Source organism: Pristis pectinata, chromosome 13 (genome assembly GCF_009764475.1).
Source record: "Pristis pectinata isolate sPriPec2 chromosome 13, sPriPec2.1.pri, whole genome shotgun sequence".
Lineage (NCBI taxonomy): Eukaryota > Metazoa > Chordata > Chondrichthyes > Rhinopristiformes > Pristidae > Pristis > Pristis pectinata.
The window spans coordinates 3,447,731-3,468,593 of record NC_067417.1 but is presented as its reverse complement, the minus strand read 5'-3'; the positions used below and the strand labels follow the sequence as shown (position 1 = coordinate 3,468,593).

General features: G+C 48.7%; 1 protein-coding gene across 1 annotated transcript; it reads left to right on the top strand.

The window, feature by feature from the left end:
* Positions 1–277: 277 nt before the first annotated feature.
* Positions 278–20,685, top strand: si:ch211-189a15.5 (uncharacterized). The gene is made up of 2 exons (XM_052028203.1): positions 278–863; positions 13,631–20,685. Exons 1-2 carry the CDS (start codon positions 540–542, stop codon positions 15,239–15,241), a joined length of 1,935 nt encoding a protein of 644 aa, XP_051884163.1. The 5' UTR covers positions 278–539; the 3' UTR covers positions 15,242–20,685.
* The last annotated feature ends 178 nt before the right edge of the window (positions 20,686–20,863 follow it).

Below are 20,863 nucleotides of genomic sequence, written 5' to 3'. Positions count from 1 at the left end.
CCCGGGTTCAATTCCAGCCACTGCCTGCAAGGAGTTTGTACGTTCTCCCCATGTCTGTGTGGGTTTCCTCCGGGTGCTCCGGTTTCCTCCCACATTCCAAAGACGTACGGGTTAGGAAGCTGCGGGCATGCTATGTTGGCGACACTTGCGGGCTGCCCCCAGAACACTCTACGCAAAAAAAAAGATGCATCTCACTGTGTGTTTTCGATGTACATGTGACTAATAGAGATATTTTCTGATACTGAATGAGAGGTTTCAACCTGTGCCCTCCTGCGTGACTTTCCCCGGCGATCTGTCGATGGTGAACCAAGGCGTCAACCGGACGCTCGGTGCGCATGTGCACTTTCACTTTCCCACACTTGCCCTTGGCCTGGGCAGGGAAGCGCTGACCGAGTGATACATTGTTGCCGCCGCCGCCGAAACTGATACATTGTTGCCGCCGAAACTGATACATTCCCCCGGCCCGTGAAATTGACACGTGAAACTGACACATTGTATCCAGTTGCTTGTTGGCCGGGGCGCCGCCCGCCCGCGGCAACATGGGCAGTTGCAGCAAGCAAAAAGTTTATCAAAACTTCCTGGACTTTTACCAAAAAGCGCTCGCCTCGGGCACCCTGTCGCCTTGCACCGGGGAGGAGCAGGTGCGCCTGGGCAGGCACTTCCTCAATTCCGTGCCCAGCTCGGGCCACCGCTTCCAGTCCCTGGATTTCTACCGCCTCGCCCGGGAGTTTATTGGAGCCAAGGACGGTCAGGATCCGGGGGAGGATGGTTTTCGGGGCCTGAGCAAAGCCTTCGAGCTGCTGGAGATGCTAGCCATCAACTTGTACCTGTGGCCCTGGCGGAAGGAGATCAAGTCGATCAAGGTTGGTGCGCTCGGGGTGAGGCGCCAGCGGGGCTTCGCTCGGCCGAGGATTGCTCCGGCAGTGTGCGCTCTGCTGGGCAAGATTGGGTTAATTCTTGGGGCGCCGTTATTTCCTGGGTTTGCGGTTCTGAGGGATTGGGTCGGAGAGGCCTGTACCCATTGGAGTTTGGCAAGATGAAAGTCGAGTTCAGCCAAGGTTGTAAGGGTTTTGCTGACAAGCTGGTGGCTCGAGAACCGGGAGGGAACGGGGTCAGAACCGAGGGGGAACGGGGTCAGAACCGGGGGGGAACGGGGTCAGACACTTCCAGCTGGATAGACGGAAGAATTGGTATTGGTTTATTATTGTCACATGTACCGAGGTGCAGTGAAAAACTTGTCTTACATACCGTTCGTACAGATCATTTCATCACATCAGTGCATTGAGGTAAAACAATAACAGAATGCAGAATAAAGTGTTACAGTTACAGAGAAAGTGCAGTGCAGGCAGACAATGAGGTGTAAGGTCATAACGAGGTAGATTGTGAGGTTAAGAGTCCGTCTTATCGTACTAGGAAACCATTCAATAGTCTTATAACAGTGGGATAGAAGCTGTCCTTGAGCCTGGTGGTACGTGCTTTCAGGCTTTTGTATCTTCTGCCCGATGGGAGGGGGGAGAAGAGAGAATGACTGGGGTCGGAGGGGTCCTTGATGCGCTGGCTGTTTTAACGAGGCGGTGAGAAGTGTAGACAGATAGAATTGGTTTATTATTGTCACATGTAGGATAAGATATCTTTATTAGTCACATGTATATCAAAACACACAGTGAAATACACCTTTTGCGTCGAGTGTTCTGGGGGCAGCCCGCAAGTGTCGCCACGCTTCCAGCGCCAACATAGCATGCCCACAACTTCCTAACCCGTACGTCTTTGGGACGTGGGAGGAAACCGGAGCACCCGGAGGAAACCCACGCAGACACGGGGAGAACGTACAAACTCCTTACAGACAGCGGCCGGAATGGAACCCGGGTCACCGGTGCTGTAATAGTGTTACGCTAACCGCTACACTACCGTGCCCGCCCGGATACAGTGAACAGCTTTTGTTTTTGTGTGCTGTCCATCTGTACATAAGTATATTGAGGAAGTAAAAAGAAAGCAGAATGCAGAATAAAGTGTTACAGTTACAGGGAAAATGCAGTGCAGGTAGACAATAAGCTGCAAGGCCATAACAAGGTAGATTGTGAGGTTAAGAGGCCATCTTTTAGTGTATGAGAGGTCCATTCAAGAGTCTGATAATAGTGGGTAGAAGCTGTCCTTGAGCCTGGTGGTACGTGTTTCAGACTTTTGTTTCTTCCATATCATTTGTATACTATCTTTGTAATGTACCAATGACAAATTACCAATATTTCCAAGTCAGAGCAATGTGTAACTTGGAGGGGACTCTGTAGGGAATTGTGTTCCCGTGTTTCTGCTGCCCTTGCCCTGCTGGTAGAGTCCATAGGTTTGTGAGATGCTCTCATGAGTACAGAAGAACATTAGAATGAGGAGTGGGACATCTCGTCCTTCAAACTCGGTCTGCCATTCATCAAGGTCGTGGCTGATCTTCTGCCTCAGTGTCATTTTCCTGCACTATTTCCATAGCCTCTGATCCAAGTTCAAGTTTACTGTCATGAGCATACGTACCCAGGTACAAATGCCACGAAAATTAGCTTTTTGTAGCAGCAGCAGCAGCACAGTGCATTACAAACGTAAATTACGTTAACTTAAATTGATTCCCTTGATATCCAGAAATCAATCCATCCCTGTGTAGAACCTGAGGGGCAATTTTTTCACCCAGAGGGTGGTGGGGAGGTGGAATGAGCTGCCAGAGGAAGTGAGGGAGGCAAGTACAGTTACAATGTTTTAAGGACAGCTGGACAGGTCCCTGGGTATGCAAGGTGCAGAGTGACATGGGCCAAATGCAGGCAAACAGGACTAGCTCAGGTAGGTATGGATGTGTTGGGCAGAAGGGCCTGTTTCTGTGCTGTGTAACTCAATGGCTCTATGACTCACCCGCTCTCTGGGATAGAGAACTTCACCGATTCACCACTCTCTAAAGAAATTTCTCCTCATCTCCTCAAGATTGGGGGCATAGTGGACAGCGAGGAGGGCTATCAAAGCTTGCAGCGTGACCTTGACCAGCTAGGAAAATGGGCTGAAAAATGGCAGATGGAATTTAATGCAGACAAGTGTGAGGTGTTGCACTTTGGGAGGACAAACCAGGGTAGGACTTGCACAGTGAATGGTAGGGCTCTGAGGTGTGCGGTAGAACAAAGGGACCTGGGAATACAGATCCATAATTCCTTGAAAGTGGCGTCACAGGTAGGTAGGGTCGTAAAGAGAGCTTTTGGCACTTTGGCCTTCATAAATCAGGGCACTGAATACAGGAGTTGGGAGATTATGTTGAATTTGTACAAGACATTGGTGAGGCCGAATTTGGAGTGTTGTGTGCAGTTGTGGGGGAGAATGAGGGGAGATCTTACAGCGGTGTACAAAAATATGAGAGGTATAGATGGGGCGAAGGCTTTTTTCCCCTAGGGTTGGGTGAGACTAGAACTAGAGGACATAGGTTTAGGGTGAAAGGTGAAATGTTTAAGGGGAATCTGAGGGGGAACGTCTTCACTCAGAGGGTGGTGCGAGTGTGGAACGAGCTGCCAGTGGAAGTGGTGGATGCGGGTTCAATAGTAACATTTGAGAGAGGTTTGGATAGGTACATGGATGGGAGGGGTTTGGAGAGATGTGATCCAGGTGCAGGTAGATGGGACTAGGCAGAAGATCAGGTCAGCATGGACTAGATGGGCCGAAGGGCCTCTTTCTGTGCTGTAGTGCTCTATGGCTCGATCCTAAATGGCCACCCCTTATTCTGAGTTGGTGACCCACTGCTTCTGGACACACCATCCAGGGAAACACCCTCCCTGCATCCAGCCTATTGAACCCTGTTAGAATTTTGTATGTTTCTATTTGTTCTCCTCTCATTCTTCTGAACACTAAACACAGGCCTGTATTACCACCATCGGAAGAATTTGATCACACTGGAGAGGGTGCAGAGGAGATTCACCAGGGTGTTGCCTGGGATGGAGCAGTTCAGTTATGAGCAGAGACGGAAGAGACTGGGTCTTCTTCTTGGAGTGGAAGAGATTAGGAGGGGACGTGATAGAGGGTATATAAGATGATGAGGGGTATAGATAGGGTAGACTGCAAGTAAGTTCTCCCTTGTCAGAGTTAGATAAAACTAGAGGACACAGATTTAGGGTAAGGGGGAAGAGGTTTAAGGACCTCAGGGGGACCCTCTTCACCCAGAGAGCAGTGAGTATCTGGAACACACTACCTGAGAGAGTGGTGGATGCAGAGTCACCAACAGCATTTAACAAGTGTCTGGATGAGCTTGAAGTATAGAAGGCTACAGGCCAAGATAGATTAAATGTGGATGGGTGCCTACTGGTCAGCATGGCCAGGGTGGACCAAATGGCCTGTTTCTATGTGGCATGATTTCAGTCTACTCAATCTCACCACGTGTGGCAACCTTGCCATCCCAAGATCCAGTCGACTGAAGCTACCCTGCAATCTTTCCATGGCATGCACATCTTTTTTTAATTAAGGTACCCAACACAGTACACTATATACTACAGGAACAGTCTAACCAAGCCCATCTATAATTACAAAGACATCTTTACTCTTGTATTCAAATCCTCGTGTAATGAAAGCCAACATATCGTTGCTTGATTCACCCCCATGTTAGCTTTCAGAAAATTGTTTACAAGGGCACCTAGCTCCCTTTCAATGTCAATATTACCCAAGCTCGCATTTCACTGTGTGTTTCGATGTAAATGTGACTAATAAAGAAATATCTTAATCTTAATATCTTATTCTGATCTGTGCATAACATGCAGTTATCCATAAAGTGGATAACTGCACATTATTCCACATTGTTCTTCCCAATCACTCAACCTGTCTGTATCCTCTTTAACCTTATTACATTCTCCTCCCTACACATAAACCGACTAGTTTTGTATCACTAGCAAACTTGGAGATCTGACAGTAGTCTTCGCTGACGTACTCTGCTCTTATCTTGCCAACACTTCTGTTATTTACAGGACTAACAGACACATGTCTGGACCGTTGATACGAGTTCAAGTGAAAGCAGTATCATGGGTAGACGGTAGTGAAGAAGGCTTTTGGCACGCTGGCCTTCATCAGTTGGGGCACTTAGAAGTTGAGATGTTATGCTGCAGTTGTACAAGATGTTGGTGAGGCCGCATTTGGAATATTGTGTTCAATTTTGGTCGCCCAGCTATAGGAAAGATGCCATTAAGCTGGAAAGGGTGCAGAGGAGATTTATGAGGATGTTGCCGGGACTCTTGGACTGAGTTATGGAGAGACGTTGAGCAGGCTGGCACTTAATTTATTGGCGCACAGGAGAGTAAGGGGTGATCTTGTAGAGATGTATAAAGTTATGAGGAGCATAGATAGGGTGAATGCACAGTCTTTTTACCAGGGAAAGGGGTCAGGAGCTGGAGGGCACAGATTTAAGGTGAGGGGGAGAGATTTAATAGGAACCTGAGGGGCAACTTTTACACCCAGAGGGTGGTCAATATATGGAACGAGCTGCCAGAGGAAGTGGTTGAGGCAGCTACACTAACAACATTTTAAAGACACTTGGACTTGTATTTTTGATCAAAGGGAATGTCACAGCAGTAGTCAGAGATGAAATTACTGAAGGATCATCTGGTGAGGCTTTATGGGTGGAACTGAGAAATAAGGAGGAGATGGTCACATTGTTGGGATTGTACTATAGGCCCCCAAATAGTCAATGGGAGTTAGAAGAACAAATATTGCAGGGAGATTGTGCAGAGTTGTAAGAATAATAGGGTCGTCATAACAGGGGACTTTAACTGTTAAGGGCTTAGATGGGGTGGAATTTAAGTGTGTTCAGGAAAGTTTCCTCAGGCAATATATTGAGGGTCCTACTAGGGAGAGGGCAAAGCTTGACATACTCTTGTATAATAGGGCGGGGCAAGTGACTGAAGTGTCTGTGGGGGGAGCACAATGGGATCAGTGACCATAGTTTTATTAGTTTTAAACTAGTTATGGAAAAGAACAGAACTGGTCCACAGGTTCAAGTTCTAAATTGGGGCAGGGTGAATTTTGATGGTGTGAGACAAGCCTTTGCAAAGGCTGATCAGAGTAGGTTGTTTGAGAGCAAAGGGACCAAGTGGGAGGCTTCCAAAGGTGAGATAGTGAGAGCTCAAGGTTTGCATGTTCCTGATAGAGTGAAGGGCAAGGCTGGTAGGGGTAGGGAACTCTGGATGATCAGGGATATTGAGGCCCTGGCCAGGAAAAAGGAGGAGGCCTGGGTCAGGTACAGGCAGTTGGGATCAAGCGAATCCCCGGAGGAGTATAGGGAATGCAGGAGTGTACTCAAGAAGGAAATCAGGAGGGCAGAAAGGGGGCACGAGATAACTTTGGCAGAGAAGATTAAGGAGAATCCAAAGAGATTTTATATTAAGGAAAATGAGTGATGAGAGAAAGAAAAGGGCCCCTCAAAGACCGAAGGGGACATCTTTGTGTGGATCCGCAGGAGATGGGCAAGGTCTTAATGAACATTTCTCCTCTGTTTTTACTGTGGAGAAAGACAGGAAGACTTCAGATCTAGGAAAAGTAAATGGGGAGGACTTGGGGACAGTCGGCATTACAGCAGAGGAGATACTGGATGTCTTAAAAGGTATGACGGTAGACAAATCTCCAGGGCCTGACCAGGTTTATCCAAGAATGTTGTGGGACGCTAGAGAAGAAATTGCGGGAGCCCTGGCTGAGATGTTTGCATCATTGTTAGCCATGGGTGAGGTGCCAGTAGACTGGAGGGTAGCGAGTGTTGTGCCTTTATTTAAGAAGGGTGGCAAAGAAAAACCCTGGGGACTATAGACAAGTAAGTCTAACATCTGTAGGTAAGTTACTGGAGAGGATTCTGTGGGATAAGATACATGTGCATCTGGAAAGACAGGGGATGATTAGGGATAGTCAGCATGGCTTTGTGCGTGGGAGATGATGTTTTATGAACTTGGTTGAGTTTTTTGACCAAGAAAGTCGATGAGGGCAGGGCAGTAGACATGGTTGATATGGACTTCAGTCAGGCCTTTGATAAGGTTCCACATGGATTAGATACACACTGGCTTTATGGGAGGAAGCAGAGGGTGATGGTGGAAGGTTGTTTCTCGGACTGGAGGCCCGTGACTAGTGGGGTGCCTCAGGGGTCAGTGCTGGGCCCGTTGTTGTTTGTCATCTGTGAGATGTTGCATTTTGGAAAGTCAAATCCAGGTAGGACTTTCACAGTGAATGGCAAACCCCTGGGGAGTGTTGTAGAACAGAGGGACCTTGTAGTACAAGTACATGGTTCCCTGAAAGTGGAGTCTCATGTAGACGGTGGTGAAGAAGGCTCTTGGCACGCTGGCCTTCATCAGTCAGTGCATTGAATATAAAAGTTAGGAGGTCATGGTGCAGTCGTACAGGACACTGGTGAGGCTGCACTTGGAGTATTGTGTTCAGATTTGGTCGCCCTGCTATAGGGAAGATGTTATTAAACTGGAAAGAGTGCAGAAACGATTTACAAGGATATTGCCAGAACTCGAGGGACAGAGTTATAGGGAGAGGTTTGACAGGCCAGGACTTTAAGTTTCCTACGCTCCAATGAAATAGAGGTGAATAAAGTCGTGAGGGGCATAGCTAGGGTGAATGCACTCAGTCTTTTTCCCAGGGCTGTGGAATCAAGAACTAGAGGGCACAGGCTTAAGGTGAGAGGGGAGAGATTTAATAGGAATTTGAGGGGCAGCTTTTTTCCACACAGGGTGGTATCTATGTGGAACGAGCTGCCAGAGGAAGTAGTTGAGGCAGGTACAATAACAACTTTTAAAAGACAGTTGGACAGGTACGTGGATTGGAAAGGTTTCCATAGAACCATAGAACCATACAGCACAAAACAGGCCCTTCGGCCCACCATGTTGTGCCATCCATCAAACCACCCTCACACTACCTAATCCCTTCCTCCCGCATATCCCCCCATCCCACACTCCTCCATATGCCTATCCAACAAGCTCTTGAACCTGTTCAATGTATCTGCCTCCACCACCACCCCAGGCAGTGCATTCCATGTACCAACCACTCTCTGGGTGAAAAACCTCCCCCTGACATCTCCGCTGAACCTCCCACCCATAACCTTAAAGCCATGCCCTCTCGTCTTGAGCATTGGTGCCCTGGGAAGGAGGCGCTGACTGTCTACACTATCTATTCCTCTCAGTATTTTATATACCTCTATCATGTCTCCTCTCATCCTCCTCCTTTCCAGTGAATAAAGCCCTAGCACCTTAAGCCTCTCCTCATATTCAATACGCTCTAATCCAGGCAGCATCCTGGTAAATCTCCTCTGCACCCTCTCCAACGCCTCCACATCCTTCCTATAATGAGGTGACCAGAACTGAACACAGTACTCTAAGTGTGACCTAACCAGAGTTTTGTAAAGCTGCATCATCACCTCGCGGCTCTTAAACTCAATCCCGCGATTTATGAAAGCCAACATCCCATTGGCCTTCTTAACTGCTCTTTCCACCTGTGAGACAACTTTCAATGAACTGTGAATATGAACCCCCAGATCCCTCTGCTCGAAGGTTGTGGGCCAAATGCTGGCAAATGGGACTAGATTGGATGGGGCATCTTGGTCGGCATGGACCAGTTGGGCTGAAGGGCCTGTTTCTGTGCTGTATAACTCAATGAACTCTATGGGCAGGTACATGAATAGGAAAGGTTTAGAGGCATGTGGGCCAAACACGGGCAAATGGGACCAGCTTAGATGGGTGTCTTGGTTGGCATGGACCAGTTGGGCCGAAGAGCCTGTTTCCATGCTGTATGACTATAAATCCTACCACCTCAGTTGGGGAATTTAAATTCCAGTAATTAAATTATCTGGAATTCAAAAAGAGAGATTTTATATACACTCGTAGAACGATGGGATAATGGGATTGTAGTAAAAAGAAATTCCACCTAGTTCCCTAACATCCTTCAAAGGAGGGAATCTGCCTTCCTTGTACAGTTGTGGCTGTACTTCAGCCCGGATGCATCTGTGTGCTGTCTCCTCAGTTCCACAGCATTGCCCCGACATGTACATCCTCTGAATATTTTTTTTAAATTTTAGTTCCTCCTTTGTTTGAAAATCTCCGGCAGCCTCCCCTCCCTTTCTCTGTGCCCTCCCTCCCTCATCCCTCTGGGACTCTGCATTCCTCCAAATCGGACTTTTTGCATTTTCCCAAATTAGAACATAGAACGTGGAACATTAAAGCACAAGAACAGGCCCTTCGATCCATCGTGTCTCTGCCGAAAATGATGCCAAATTAAACTAAATCTCTTCTGCCTATACATGGTCCATATCCTTCCATCCCCTGCATATTGGTGTTTGTATCTAACAGCCCCTTAAACGCCTCTATCGTATCTGCCTCCACCACCACCCCTGGCAGCCCGTTCCAGGCACCCACCACGCTCTGTGTAATAAAAAAAACTTTCCCCGCACATCTCCTTTAAACTTTCCCCTCTCACCTTAAATGCATGTCCTCTATTATTTCTACCCTGTGGAAAAAGATTCTATCTGCCCTATCAATGCCTCTCAGAATCTCTAACATGTCTCCCTTCAGCCTTTCTCCAGAGAAAACAACACAAGTTTGTCCAACCTCTCCTTATACCTCATGCCCTCTAATCCAGGCAGAATCCTGGTGAACCTCCTCTGCACCGTCTCCAAAGCCTCCACATCCTTCCCGAAATGGGGCGACCAGAATTGAAACACACATTCAATCACTTCGCCACTTACAATAATAGCAACAAGATTATACAAAGCCGGTAGTGCAGGAAAAAGTCCCAGGGACTTTAACCAATAAAAACCACAAAGTTTTACCCAATCCATATATTAGAAATAGAAACAGAAAATGCTGGAAACACTCAGCAGGTCAGGCAGCATCTGTGGAGAGAGAAGCAGTCAACGTTTCAGGGAAAGAGAGAAAAGAGTTTTCAGTAACAGAGAAAGTGAGGGAGGGGTGGATAAAACAACGGGGAGGTCTCTGACAGGAGAGACAAGAGACAGATGCTGGATTCTGGAGCAAAAAACTCCAGGAACTTGGCCTTTTCTCCTCGGAGCGACGGAGGATGAGGGGGGGACCTGATAGAGGTGTATAAGATGATGAGAGGTTTTGATCGGGTGGATAGTCAGAGGCTTTTTCCCAGGGCTGAAATGGTGGCCACAAGAAGACACAGGGTTAAGGTGCTGGGGAGTAGATATAGAGGAGATGTCAGGGGTAAGTTTTTTACTCGGAGAGTGGTGAGTGTGTGGAATGGGCTGCCGGCAACGGTGGTGGAGGCGGATACGATAGGGTCTTTCAAGAGACTTTTGGATAGGTACATGGAGCTGAGAAAAATAGAGGGCTATGGGTAAGCCTAGTAATTTCTAAGATAGGGACATGTTCGGCACAGCTTTGTGGGCCGAAGGGCCTGAATTGTGCTGTAGGTTTTTCTATGTTTCTAAAACAAACTGCTGGAGGAACTCAGTGGGTCGGGCAGCGTCTGCGGAGGCAGAGGGATGTCTGGGTCAAGATCCTGTACTGAGAGTTTAGTGGGGAGATAAGCCCATGTATAGCAGTGAGAGGGAGGGGTGAGACAGAGACTGGTAGGTGACAGGTGGACACCAGAAGGGAGGGAAGAGGAAAGGAGAAATGCAGATGGATAGGCATGTGGGTGATGGGCAGATGCCACCAGGTGGGGGAGGGCAAAGAGCTCCAGTAATAAGGGTGGGGGGGGAGGAGAGGGGATAGAACAGAGAGAGGGAGATCCTGGGAGGACTGGTGGGAGTGGGAAAGGAACACAGAGTGCAGATTACCTGAAAACACAAAACACGATGTTCATACCCATTGGGTTTTAGGCTCCCCAAGCAGAAGATGAGGTGCTGTTCTAATCTGCGTTTGTCCTCACCCTGGCAGTGGAGAAGGCCAAGGACAGATGGGTGGGAGTGAGGAGGGGGGGGTTGAAGTGATGTACATCTGGGAGTTCAAAATAACCATTGCGGACAAAGCGAAGCTGCTCTGTAAAACATAACACCATAAGACATAGCGGCAGAATCGGGCCATTCGACCCATCGAGCCTGCTCCACCATTTGATCATGGCTGATTTATTTTTCCCTCTCAACCCCATTCTCCTGCCTTCTCCCCGTAACCTTTGATGCCCTCACTAATCAAGAACCTATCAACCTCCGCTTTAAATATACCCAATGACTTGTCCTCCACAGCCGTCTGTGGCAATGAATTCCACAGATTAACCTCCCTCTGGCTGATGAAATTCCTCCTCATCTCAGTTCTAAAGGGACGTCCTATTCTGAGGCTGTGCCCTCTGGTCCTGGACTCTCCCACTACTGGAAACATCCTCTCCACATCGACTCTATCCAGGCCTTTCAATATTCAATACGTTTCAGTGAGATTCCCCCCTCGTCCTTCTAAACTACAGGCCCAGAGCCATCAAATGCTCCTCATACATTAACCCTTTCATTCCTGGGATTATTCTTGTAAACCTCCTCTGGACCCTCTACAATGCCTGCACATCTTTCCTTAGATATGGGGCCCAAAACTGCTCACAATACTCCAAAGATGGTCTGACAAACGCCTTATAAAGCCTCAGCATTACATCCTTGCTTTTATATTCTAGTCCTCTAGAAATGAATGCTGACATTGCATTTGCCTTCGATTACTACCGGCTGGTCTGCACTTGGTTTTGCCAATGTAGAGGAGGCTACATTGCAAGCATCAGGTTGGAGGAGGTGCAGGTGAATCTCTGCCTCACCTGGAAGAGGTTTAGGTCCTGGATGGTGGGGACGGAGGAGGTGTAGGGACAGGTGTTGCACCTCCTACAGCTGCAGGGGATGGTGCCCGAGGAAGGGAAGGAGTGGGGTGAGGAGGGATGAGCAGACCAGAGATTCACAGAGTGAGTGGTCCCTGTGGACAGCAAAGGGAGGGATGTGGCTGGTGGTGGGATCTCCGATAGGGTGAGATCAGATGATTTAATGTAACATTTAGAATCCGATTTGACTGTGTTGTGTGTTCCCAATACAAGGCTGAGAGGCATGCCCAGCAGGTCAGACTATACTAGTAGAAAGAGAAAAACTAAGGCATATAGTGACAGGCAGTAATAGAGCCATAGAGTTATACAGCACGGAAACAGGCCCTTCAGCCCAGCTCGTCCATGCTGACCAAGTTCCCTGCCTGAGCTACTCCCATTTGCCTGCGTTTGGTCCATATCCTTCTAAACCCTTCCTATCCATGTACCGGTCCAAATGCTCTAATTGTACCCACCTCTGCCACTTCCTCTGGCAGCTCGTTCCATCGTGACCGGTTCTGATGCAGACAGAGTGAGTTACCTGAAGTTGGAGAATTCAGTATTGAGTCCCAAAGGCTGAGTCGTGCCCAGACAGAAGATGAGGTGCTGTAACTCAAGCTGGAGATTATGAGATGAACAAGCTAGGGGGAGCACATAGAAAGAATTGTAAAGAAAATGGAGACAAAATCAAAAGCCAGACTAGATGAGATATCTTTATTAGTCACATGTACATTAAAACACACAGTGAAATGCGTCTTTTGCGTAGTGTGTTCTGGGGGCAGCCCACATGTGTCGCCACGCTTCCGGCGCCAACATAGCATGCCCACAACTTCCTAATCCTTACGCCTTTGGAATGTGGGAGGAAACCGGAGCACCCGGAGGAGACCCATGCAGACACAGGGAGAACGTACAAACTCCTCACAGACAGCGGCCGGAATTGAACCCTGGTCGCTGGTGCTGTAACAGTGTTACGCTAACCGCTACACTACCGTGACTAGGTCAAAGAGCAGGGCGCTGGATGGGTGAATGGCCCTTGGTGAGCAGTAGGTTACAGTGAAAGGGCCAGAACCTTGAGTGAAAGTGGGGGTGGGGACAGAGTGAAAATCAAAGAAAACCTGCTGATGCTGGAAATCTAAAATAAAAACAGGAAACATTGGAAACACTCAGCAGGTCAGACTGCATCTGTGGAAGGTACAGAGTTAATGTGTCAGGTTGAAGTTCTGACGAAGGGTCTTGGACCTGAAACTTTCTCGTCAGGTCGAGTCGAATTTATTGTTGTGTAAACAAGTACAATGAGGTACAGGTAATGAAAAACTTGCTTACAGCAGCATCACAGGCACATAGGTACAGACAACACACAGAATATAAATTGTACATAAATTATACAAGACGGTGAAGAGAAAAAAAACAGCAAAAAATGACACTTCAGTGCAAAAAAAAGACACATTCAGAGACAAGTCCTTGGCAGTGCAAGAGGTGGTCTGTAGTGTCCCATCGCTGAGGTAGGGTTACGGTTGTGCAGGTCAGTTCAAGAACCTGATGGTGGTAGGAAAGTAGCTGTTCCTGAACCTGGTGGTGTGGGACTTCAGGCTTCTGTACCTCCTGCCTGACAGTAGCAGCGAGAAGATGGCATGACCTGGATGGAGGGGATCTGTGATGATAGATGTCACCATCTTGAGGCAGCGCCTCCTGTAGATGCTGTCAGTGGTGGGGAGGGCTGTGCCCGTGACGGACCGGGCTGTGTCCACTGTTCTCATCCCATGGGTGGGGAGAAAATTTTGGATTAAAATGGGAGATGGTGGAAGATCAGATGCCAGGGATTGTCGTTTGGGAAAAACTAATGAAGTGTCATTCATTTCAGACTTTCACTGGAGCCTTTGTGTACTTCATCCAACCTGTCTTCCCTCCCAGTGTTCTTCAGGAGATCTTGGAAAAGTTGGGCTATGTTCAGAAAGGAACCAGCGAATACGTGATGTCAAGGCAGGTCAACGAGGAGGAAATTGGTCAGCTTGGGTTTGAGTTCTTCTTGGCCAGGGCGGAGTGCGAGCTGATGCAGGAGATGCTGGGCCAGACACAAGGCAGGTGTGAGGATGTAGTCCAGCTAAGGTGCCGTCAGCCTGTGAGACAGGCCGACTGTGGGAAACACTTGAACACTGGCTCTGCCCGGTCCGGAAGGTTTGGTGAGGGGACCATCTTGGGGAGCAAGAGGTGCTCAAAGTCAGATCTGCTTTCTGGTGAAGACCCTGCCCAGCCCCAATTCCCTGACACCCCCTTGCCCCTCACTGAGACCAATGCCGACGGGACCTTTGGGCTGCAGGCAGGACCGTGCACAGACAAAACCGCTGACGCCACAAGTGACCCGCTGTCGTCGTCCAGGAGACTGCCACCGGACAGCATCGACCTGTACAACGACTACAGTGATGCAGTCATCAGAGATGATGGCAGATACCCACCAGGTCTGACCGATTCCTTGGGTCCAGGAGGGTTGGAGCAGTGCAATTCACTTCTGGTTCTGGATAATTCACTGGTGGAAAATGCCCATGCAGAATCTCTCGGAAAACTCTCCCCAGGACAAACTGGGCCCCTGTCCCTGAGTCTCTACTCCAGCTCCATTCTCATTGACCACCGTCCGGATGGGAAGCATCCCAATCCAATTCTGGTGGCGAACTCTCCAGATGGTAAGCACCCGAGGAACAAGCACAGCGACGCCCTGGACCAGAAAGGCCTGCCGAAACCAGAAGCTACCAAACAGGAGTATCCAGAGGACAAAATCTCTGGTAAAAGCTTTCAGACCAAGTCCTTGCTGACGTACGGCGGATTCACGGGTGGCGGCGCAAGCAGTCAGAAAAAGGATTACGTCTCCACTGTGGAAATAGAGCTCAAGAACATGGAGTTTGAGAAACTGCCCTTTCCCACCGCGGAGACCACAGGAGCAGCATTGTTCCATCAGGCGGATCACTTTGGTGCCTCGGAGTCACAGGGCTCAGGACTGAGTGCCCCGGAACAGCTGGGAACCAGGGGGCAGTGGCTGGACCAGCAGACCCAGCAGTTACGGGCCTGTCAACTCCGTGGCGTGTCAGACTGCTGCCTGTGCTCGCCGGTGGAAATCCTCGCCGGGCAACCCCTGTTGGACGGGACCGAGTTCAGGGACAGCTCGACCCAGGAGAGCGGGGGCAACGTTGTCCGCGAGCCGCCCCAGTCCTTCTACATCCCGCCTGGCAGCCTGGAGAGCCAGCCCCTCTCCGCCAGCTCCTGTGACGTCTGCCACTCCCCTGTCTGCCCCAACTGCAGCTCCACCTTCACAGCGGGTCACTGCCAGAGGCTCTCCAAGGACTGCCTGCAGATCCAGGAGCTGGTGATCGGAAGCGGCTCCGACACCTACCTCTACGTGAGCAAGCTGCCGGGCCAGGAGGTGGACAGCAAGGGGAGATCCACCAGATGCAACCGATGCAAGGAAGACGGTGGCCTTTAGGAGCTGGGCTCCCGTTGGCAGCTTGCCCCGTGATTCAGCCAATCAGACTTGGAGGACCTCAGGATGAGTCAGGTCCGCTAATCTTACCCGGCTTGTTTGCAGATGTGTACCACATCCCCGCCCTGCACCCCAGGTGTCAGAACAGTAAACCACCCAGGGCTTCTGCTTCTGCTCCCTAGCAGAGTGAGCGCTCTTTTGAAAATGCTTGCACGTGAAGATTGGTATTCTGCCCTCCACTCTTGCCCAGGTCTCTGGGTCAGGGCCAAGGGCACTTTGCAGTGCTGGCAAGAACCAGGGGAGGAGGGGTGGATATCCAACGCTGACTTCCCATGCGGGTGTGAAGCCAATTACTGCCAAATGCAGACTGTACTTCGAGCACAATAGCCCAGGTTTGTCATTGGTCCAGTGTGCCAGCCCTCGCATTTTCTCAGAGGAAAAGCAGCACCCACGCTGAGGAAGGATGAGTTGGGTGAACACGAGGGGACGTAATTTTAAGGTGATTGGAGGAAGGTATAAGGGAGATGTCAAAGGTAAGTTTTTTAACACAGAGAGTGGTGGGTGCGTGGAACGCACTGCCGGCAGAGGTTGTGGGGGCAGATACATTAGGGACATTTAAGAGACTCTTAGATAGGCACATGAATGATAGAGAAATGGGGGCTATGTGGGAGGGAAGGGTCAGACAGATCTTAGAGCAGGATAAAATGTCAGCACAACATCATGGGCCGAAGGGCCTGTACTGTGCTGTAGTGTTCTATGTTCTATAAAAATGCAGTTGTGATGAAGTGCAGATGGTAAACCCTGCACAGGATCTGTGTGTTCATTGACCATCCACAGTAGCCAGCAGGAGGTGTGCTGGTGAGCTGCCTTCTCCCTCCGCAGTTGTTCATTACAGGAGACTTCCTCAAGTGGTCTCTATTGGGGACAGTTAACAGTTGACCACATAGAACACAGAACAGTACAGCACAGGAACAGGCCCTTCAGCCCAACATGTCTGTGTTGACCATAATGTCAATTCAAACTAATCCCAATTTGCTGCAAATGATCCACATCCCTGCATCCCCTGTATGTCCATGTGCCTGTCTAAACGCCTCTTACATGCCACTATCGTATCTGCTTCCACCACCTCCCCTGGCAGTGTGTTCCAGACACCCACCACTCTCTGTAAACAAAAAAACTTACCCTGTACATCTCCTTTAAACTTTCCTCCTCTCACCTTAAACCTATGTCCTCTGGTATTTAACATTTCTACCCTGGGAAAAAGTCTCTGACCATCTGCTCAATCTATGCCTCTCATGATTTTATAAACTTCTGTCAGGTCTCCCCTCAGCCTCTGATGTCCCAAAAAAAACAGTCCAAGTTGGTCCAACCTCTCCTTTTAGCTGGTACTCTCTAATCCAGGCAGCATCCTGGTGAACCTCTTCTGCACCCGCTCCAAAGCCTTCACACTCTTCCTGTAACGGGGCGACCAGAACTGCACACAATACTCCAGTTGTGGCCTAACCAAAGTTTTATACAGCTGCAACATGACTTCCTGACTTTTATGCTCAATGCCTTGACTGCATGCCTTACGCCTTCTTTACCAGCCTACCTACTTGTGTTGTCACTTAGGGAGCGGTGGACTTGCACCCCAAGATTCCTCTGCACATCAATGCTCTTAAGGGTCCTGTCATTCACTGTATATTCCCCCTTACATTTGACCTCCCACAGCACCTCGCACTTGCCAGCTGCCAACAGAGTGGAGTTATACACACCAACCTCTACCAGCCAATCACAACAGTTTCCATTAGGCAGTGGGAAACTTTGATGGGTTTTTATTGACAATCTGTCAGCTTTGTGGTGACTTATACTGGGCGCTTCCTGATTCCTCTATTGTACTTAAAAAACCAAAGTAATATTCTTAAACTGCATGGGATTTAAATGTGTTCTGTGCACGGCAGCCCAGTAATGGAACCAGCAGTGGTGGAGAGTGGGTTGCTATTGACTCCTGATCTCTTCCCGTATAAACTATGCCATAAGGACATGAGAAATTGTAGCAGGTTGAAGCAAAGCTGTCCCCTTGGACTCTTGGCCATTGTATAACATCCTGCTTGAAGCCTTGCCTGTTCCTCTAATCCCTAGGTGCCCAAATGTATACTCACTCACTGAGCACCCACAACTCCCTGGGGAATTCCAGGAATCCACTAGCATGAGGGAATAATTTCTCTTCATCTCAGTTCAGACATGAACAGTTGACTCAAGACTGCGTGCTATCCCTGGCTGACAGCCTCTCAGCAGTGGCACGGACTATCCCTCTCAGACCTGTATGTCTCGGTGAGTCCACCTTGTAGACTTCTACCTCCTGGAGGGGCAGGCCAAACCTACTTGGGATTTTCTTCCAAGGACAACTTCCTCATCCCAGGAATCTTCAACCACCCTGACCCTATCAGCAGTACCTTATTTTGCTGTTGTTTGGATCTTTGGAAGCAATTTCATAGTTGACTTGCTCTTACTAGAAATGTTAGTGGCATTGCCCCTTTAAGGGAAAATGGGGAGCATTGTCCTTGCAATGATTTGAATAGGGTCCCTGATACTTGCTGGCCAATGGTATGAAGTATGGCCAACTTGTTTTAGTGTGTGTTCCTTAAACATATATTCATGAGAAGACATCAGAATCCATCTTTGGTTTAAGATTAACACTAGCTGCTAGTTCTGTTCAAGTCCTGATGATTAATTCTTTCAGAGTTCATCAAAGCATTTGCCTGGGAATTAAAACAACTTACACTCATTCACCACTCCAGACCAGAGACTGATTTCCCTCCCCATTGAATCCTACAACAGAGGGGCAGCTGTTCAGCTAAAGCACGGTCCGGCTCAACGTTCCCACTCTCCGATTCCTTTCCCACAGCCCCGCAGACCTTCTCCTTCAACAAGTTCCTGTCGAATCTGCTTCCATTGCCCTTTCAGGAAGTGTGACCCAATCACAAAAACTCACTTCTGCCTAACACCCTTGGCTCCTCTACCGAATATCTGTTTCACTGCCCCTCCTGTCACTGGAAGCTGTTTCTCTTTATCAAAACCCCTTCATAATGTTCAAGTCACAGAGTCAGACATCACAGAAACAGACCCTTCAGCCCATAGAGTCTGTGCCAGCCATCAACCACCCACTTACACTAATCCTACGTTAATCCAATTTTTATTCTCCCCATATCAACTCCCCCCAAGTCCTACCCCCCACCAACACACGAGGCTTAATTTACAGTGGCCAATTACCCTACCAACCCACATGGCATGGTGGTCGGTGTAGTGTTCAGGAAAAAGATTTTTTCGATCCAGGATTCCCAAAGCGCTCCAATAGCCCTTCACACCTTCAACATCTCCTCTGCATCTCCACTCTTACTACTGCACAGAAAGCCATTCAGCCCATTAGGATCATACTGGCTCTCATTAGTCCCATCCCCTTTCCCCTGTGACTTATTCTCTTTCGTGTGTCCATCACCCCCCCCCATTTTGTTATTTTGCCACTTACCTCCATTAAGGGGCTGTTTGCAGCAGCCAGTTTACCGAGCAGCATGTCTTTGGGATGTGGGAGGAAACTGGAGCACCCGGGGGAAACCCACACGGTTACAGGAAGAATGTGCAAACTGCACACAGTGCCAGAGGTCAGGATTGAACCCGCATTCCAGACCTGTGAAGCAACAGTACTAACTGCCGTATCACCACGCCATTCACTTTGGACATGTGCTTCCTCCCACACCGGTCCCAGTACTGGTGGAAGTTTTGCCATCCCACTCCCACACTCTGTCTCACTCTTTCCCTAAATGTTTAATAGGAAGGTGTAAAGATCCCACCACTAATATTCCAGGGAAAATCCAGCGAATTCTCCGCACCTTCCTGAGCCAAATATTTGGCTCCGAACTAACATCAACAAAAGTCAGGTTCTCTGGTTCTTTATCACATTACTGCATCTAGAAACTTGTGTAATGTAAATAGACTGTGTCCGATGATAACTAACCACCTGTTAACTGCTTAATCAACTGTGAAGCACTTTGGGATGTACCAAGGTTGTGAAAGGTGCTATAGAAATGGATGTTCATTCTTATCTGGAGATGCTGCAATATGCCAGTCTACAACTGCCACTCAGGCTGAAACTGAAGGGCAATGAACACACACACACACACACACAAGCTCTGCTGTGTGAACATGATCCTTCCTGGGACCCAGGTGATTCAGGGACACCTTTTAACAGCAGATCTTCGGGACAAACCTCCAGTTATGTAGGCTGCTGTTATGCAGCACGATATACAGGCTGGTGTCTGGTTTCTCAAAATGCATGTGCCTACCTATCTCCTGCTCTGCCCAGTTACCTGTGCTGATCTTCTGACATGCCCACCTGAAGCATTTTATTAAACTGGGGATTAAATTAAATCGGTTTATTACTGTCACAGGTACCAAGGTACAGTGAAAAACTTTGTTTTGCATGCCATCCATACAGATCATTTCATCACATCAGTGCATTGAGGTAGTACAAGGGAAAACAATAACAGAATGCAGAATATAGTGTTACAGTTACAGAGAAAGTGCAGTGCAGGCAGACAATAAGATGCAAGGTCATAACGAGGTAGATTGTGAGTCCATTTTATCATACCGGGCGAACTGTTCAATAGCCTTATAACAGTGGGATAGAAGCCATCCATGAGCCTGGTGGTTTGTGCTCTCAGGCTTTTGTATCTTCTGCCTGATGGGAGGGGGGAGGAGAGAGAATGTCTAAGGTGGGTGAGGTCTTTGATTATGCCGGCTGCTTTACCGAGGCAGTGGGAAGTGTAGACAGAGTCCATGGAGGGGAGGCTGGTTTCTGTGATGTGCTGAGCTGTGTCCACAACTCTCTGCAGTTTCTTGTGTCAATGTTTGTCTTTAATCATTGAGTAAACTTGCTGCACAGTTAAGTAGCAGCTTGTGTCAATACACGAGGTGGATGTGCACATGTGCGATGGGTGTCCACGTGTAAACCAACATGGGAGGGATTGAACTCTGCTGCAATGCTCTGTACATTTTTTATGCTGCTTTATTCAAATAATAAAATATCAGAAAGTGAGTCCCGCCTTCTGGGAGTGTTCCTGGAACTCAGACGGGCTGTTGGGGTGGTGAGGGGGCGGAGGTAGGATCCAAGAGCACAGCCTCAGAATAAAGGGACATGCCTTTAGAACAGAGCTTAGGAGGAATTTCTTCAGCCAGAGGGTGGTGAATCTGGAATTCGTTGCCACAGAGGGCTGTGGAGGCCAAGTCATTGGGTGTATTTAAGGCAGAGATTGAGAGGTTCTTGATGGGATAAGGGTTATGGGGAGAATGGGGTTGAAAAAAATATCAGCCATGGTCGAATGGTGGACTAGTCTCGATGGGCCAAATGGCCTAATTCTGCTCCTATATCTTATGGTGAAGGAATAGTGGATGGGGGTGGTACAGGTGGATTGGGCCAGTGGAAATGACGGGGGTGATGATGGTTGAGTGGGGGGCGTGGGGTAATGAGGCAGTGGGATAATGGCATTGGACGGGAGTGATGGGGGCAATAGTGGTTGGATGTGATGGTGGAGTGGGGTGGTTGAGGGGTGGGACGATGGTGTTGGGGGGTGAGAGTGTGGTGGTGAG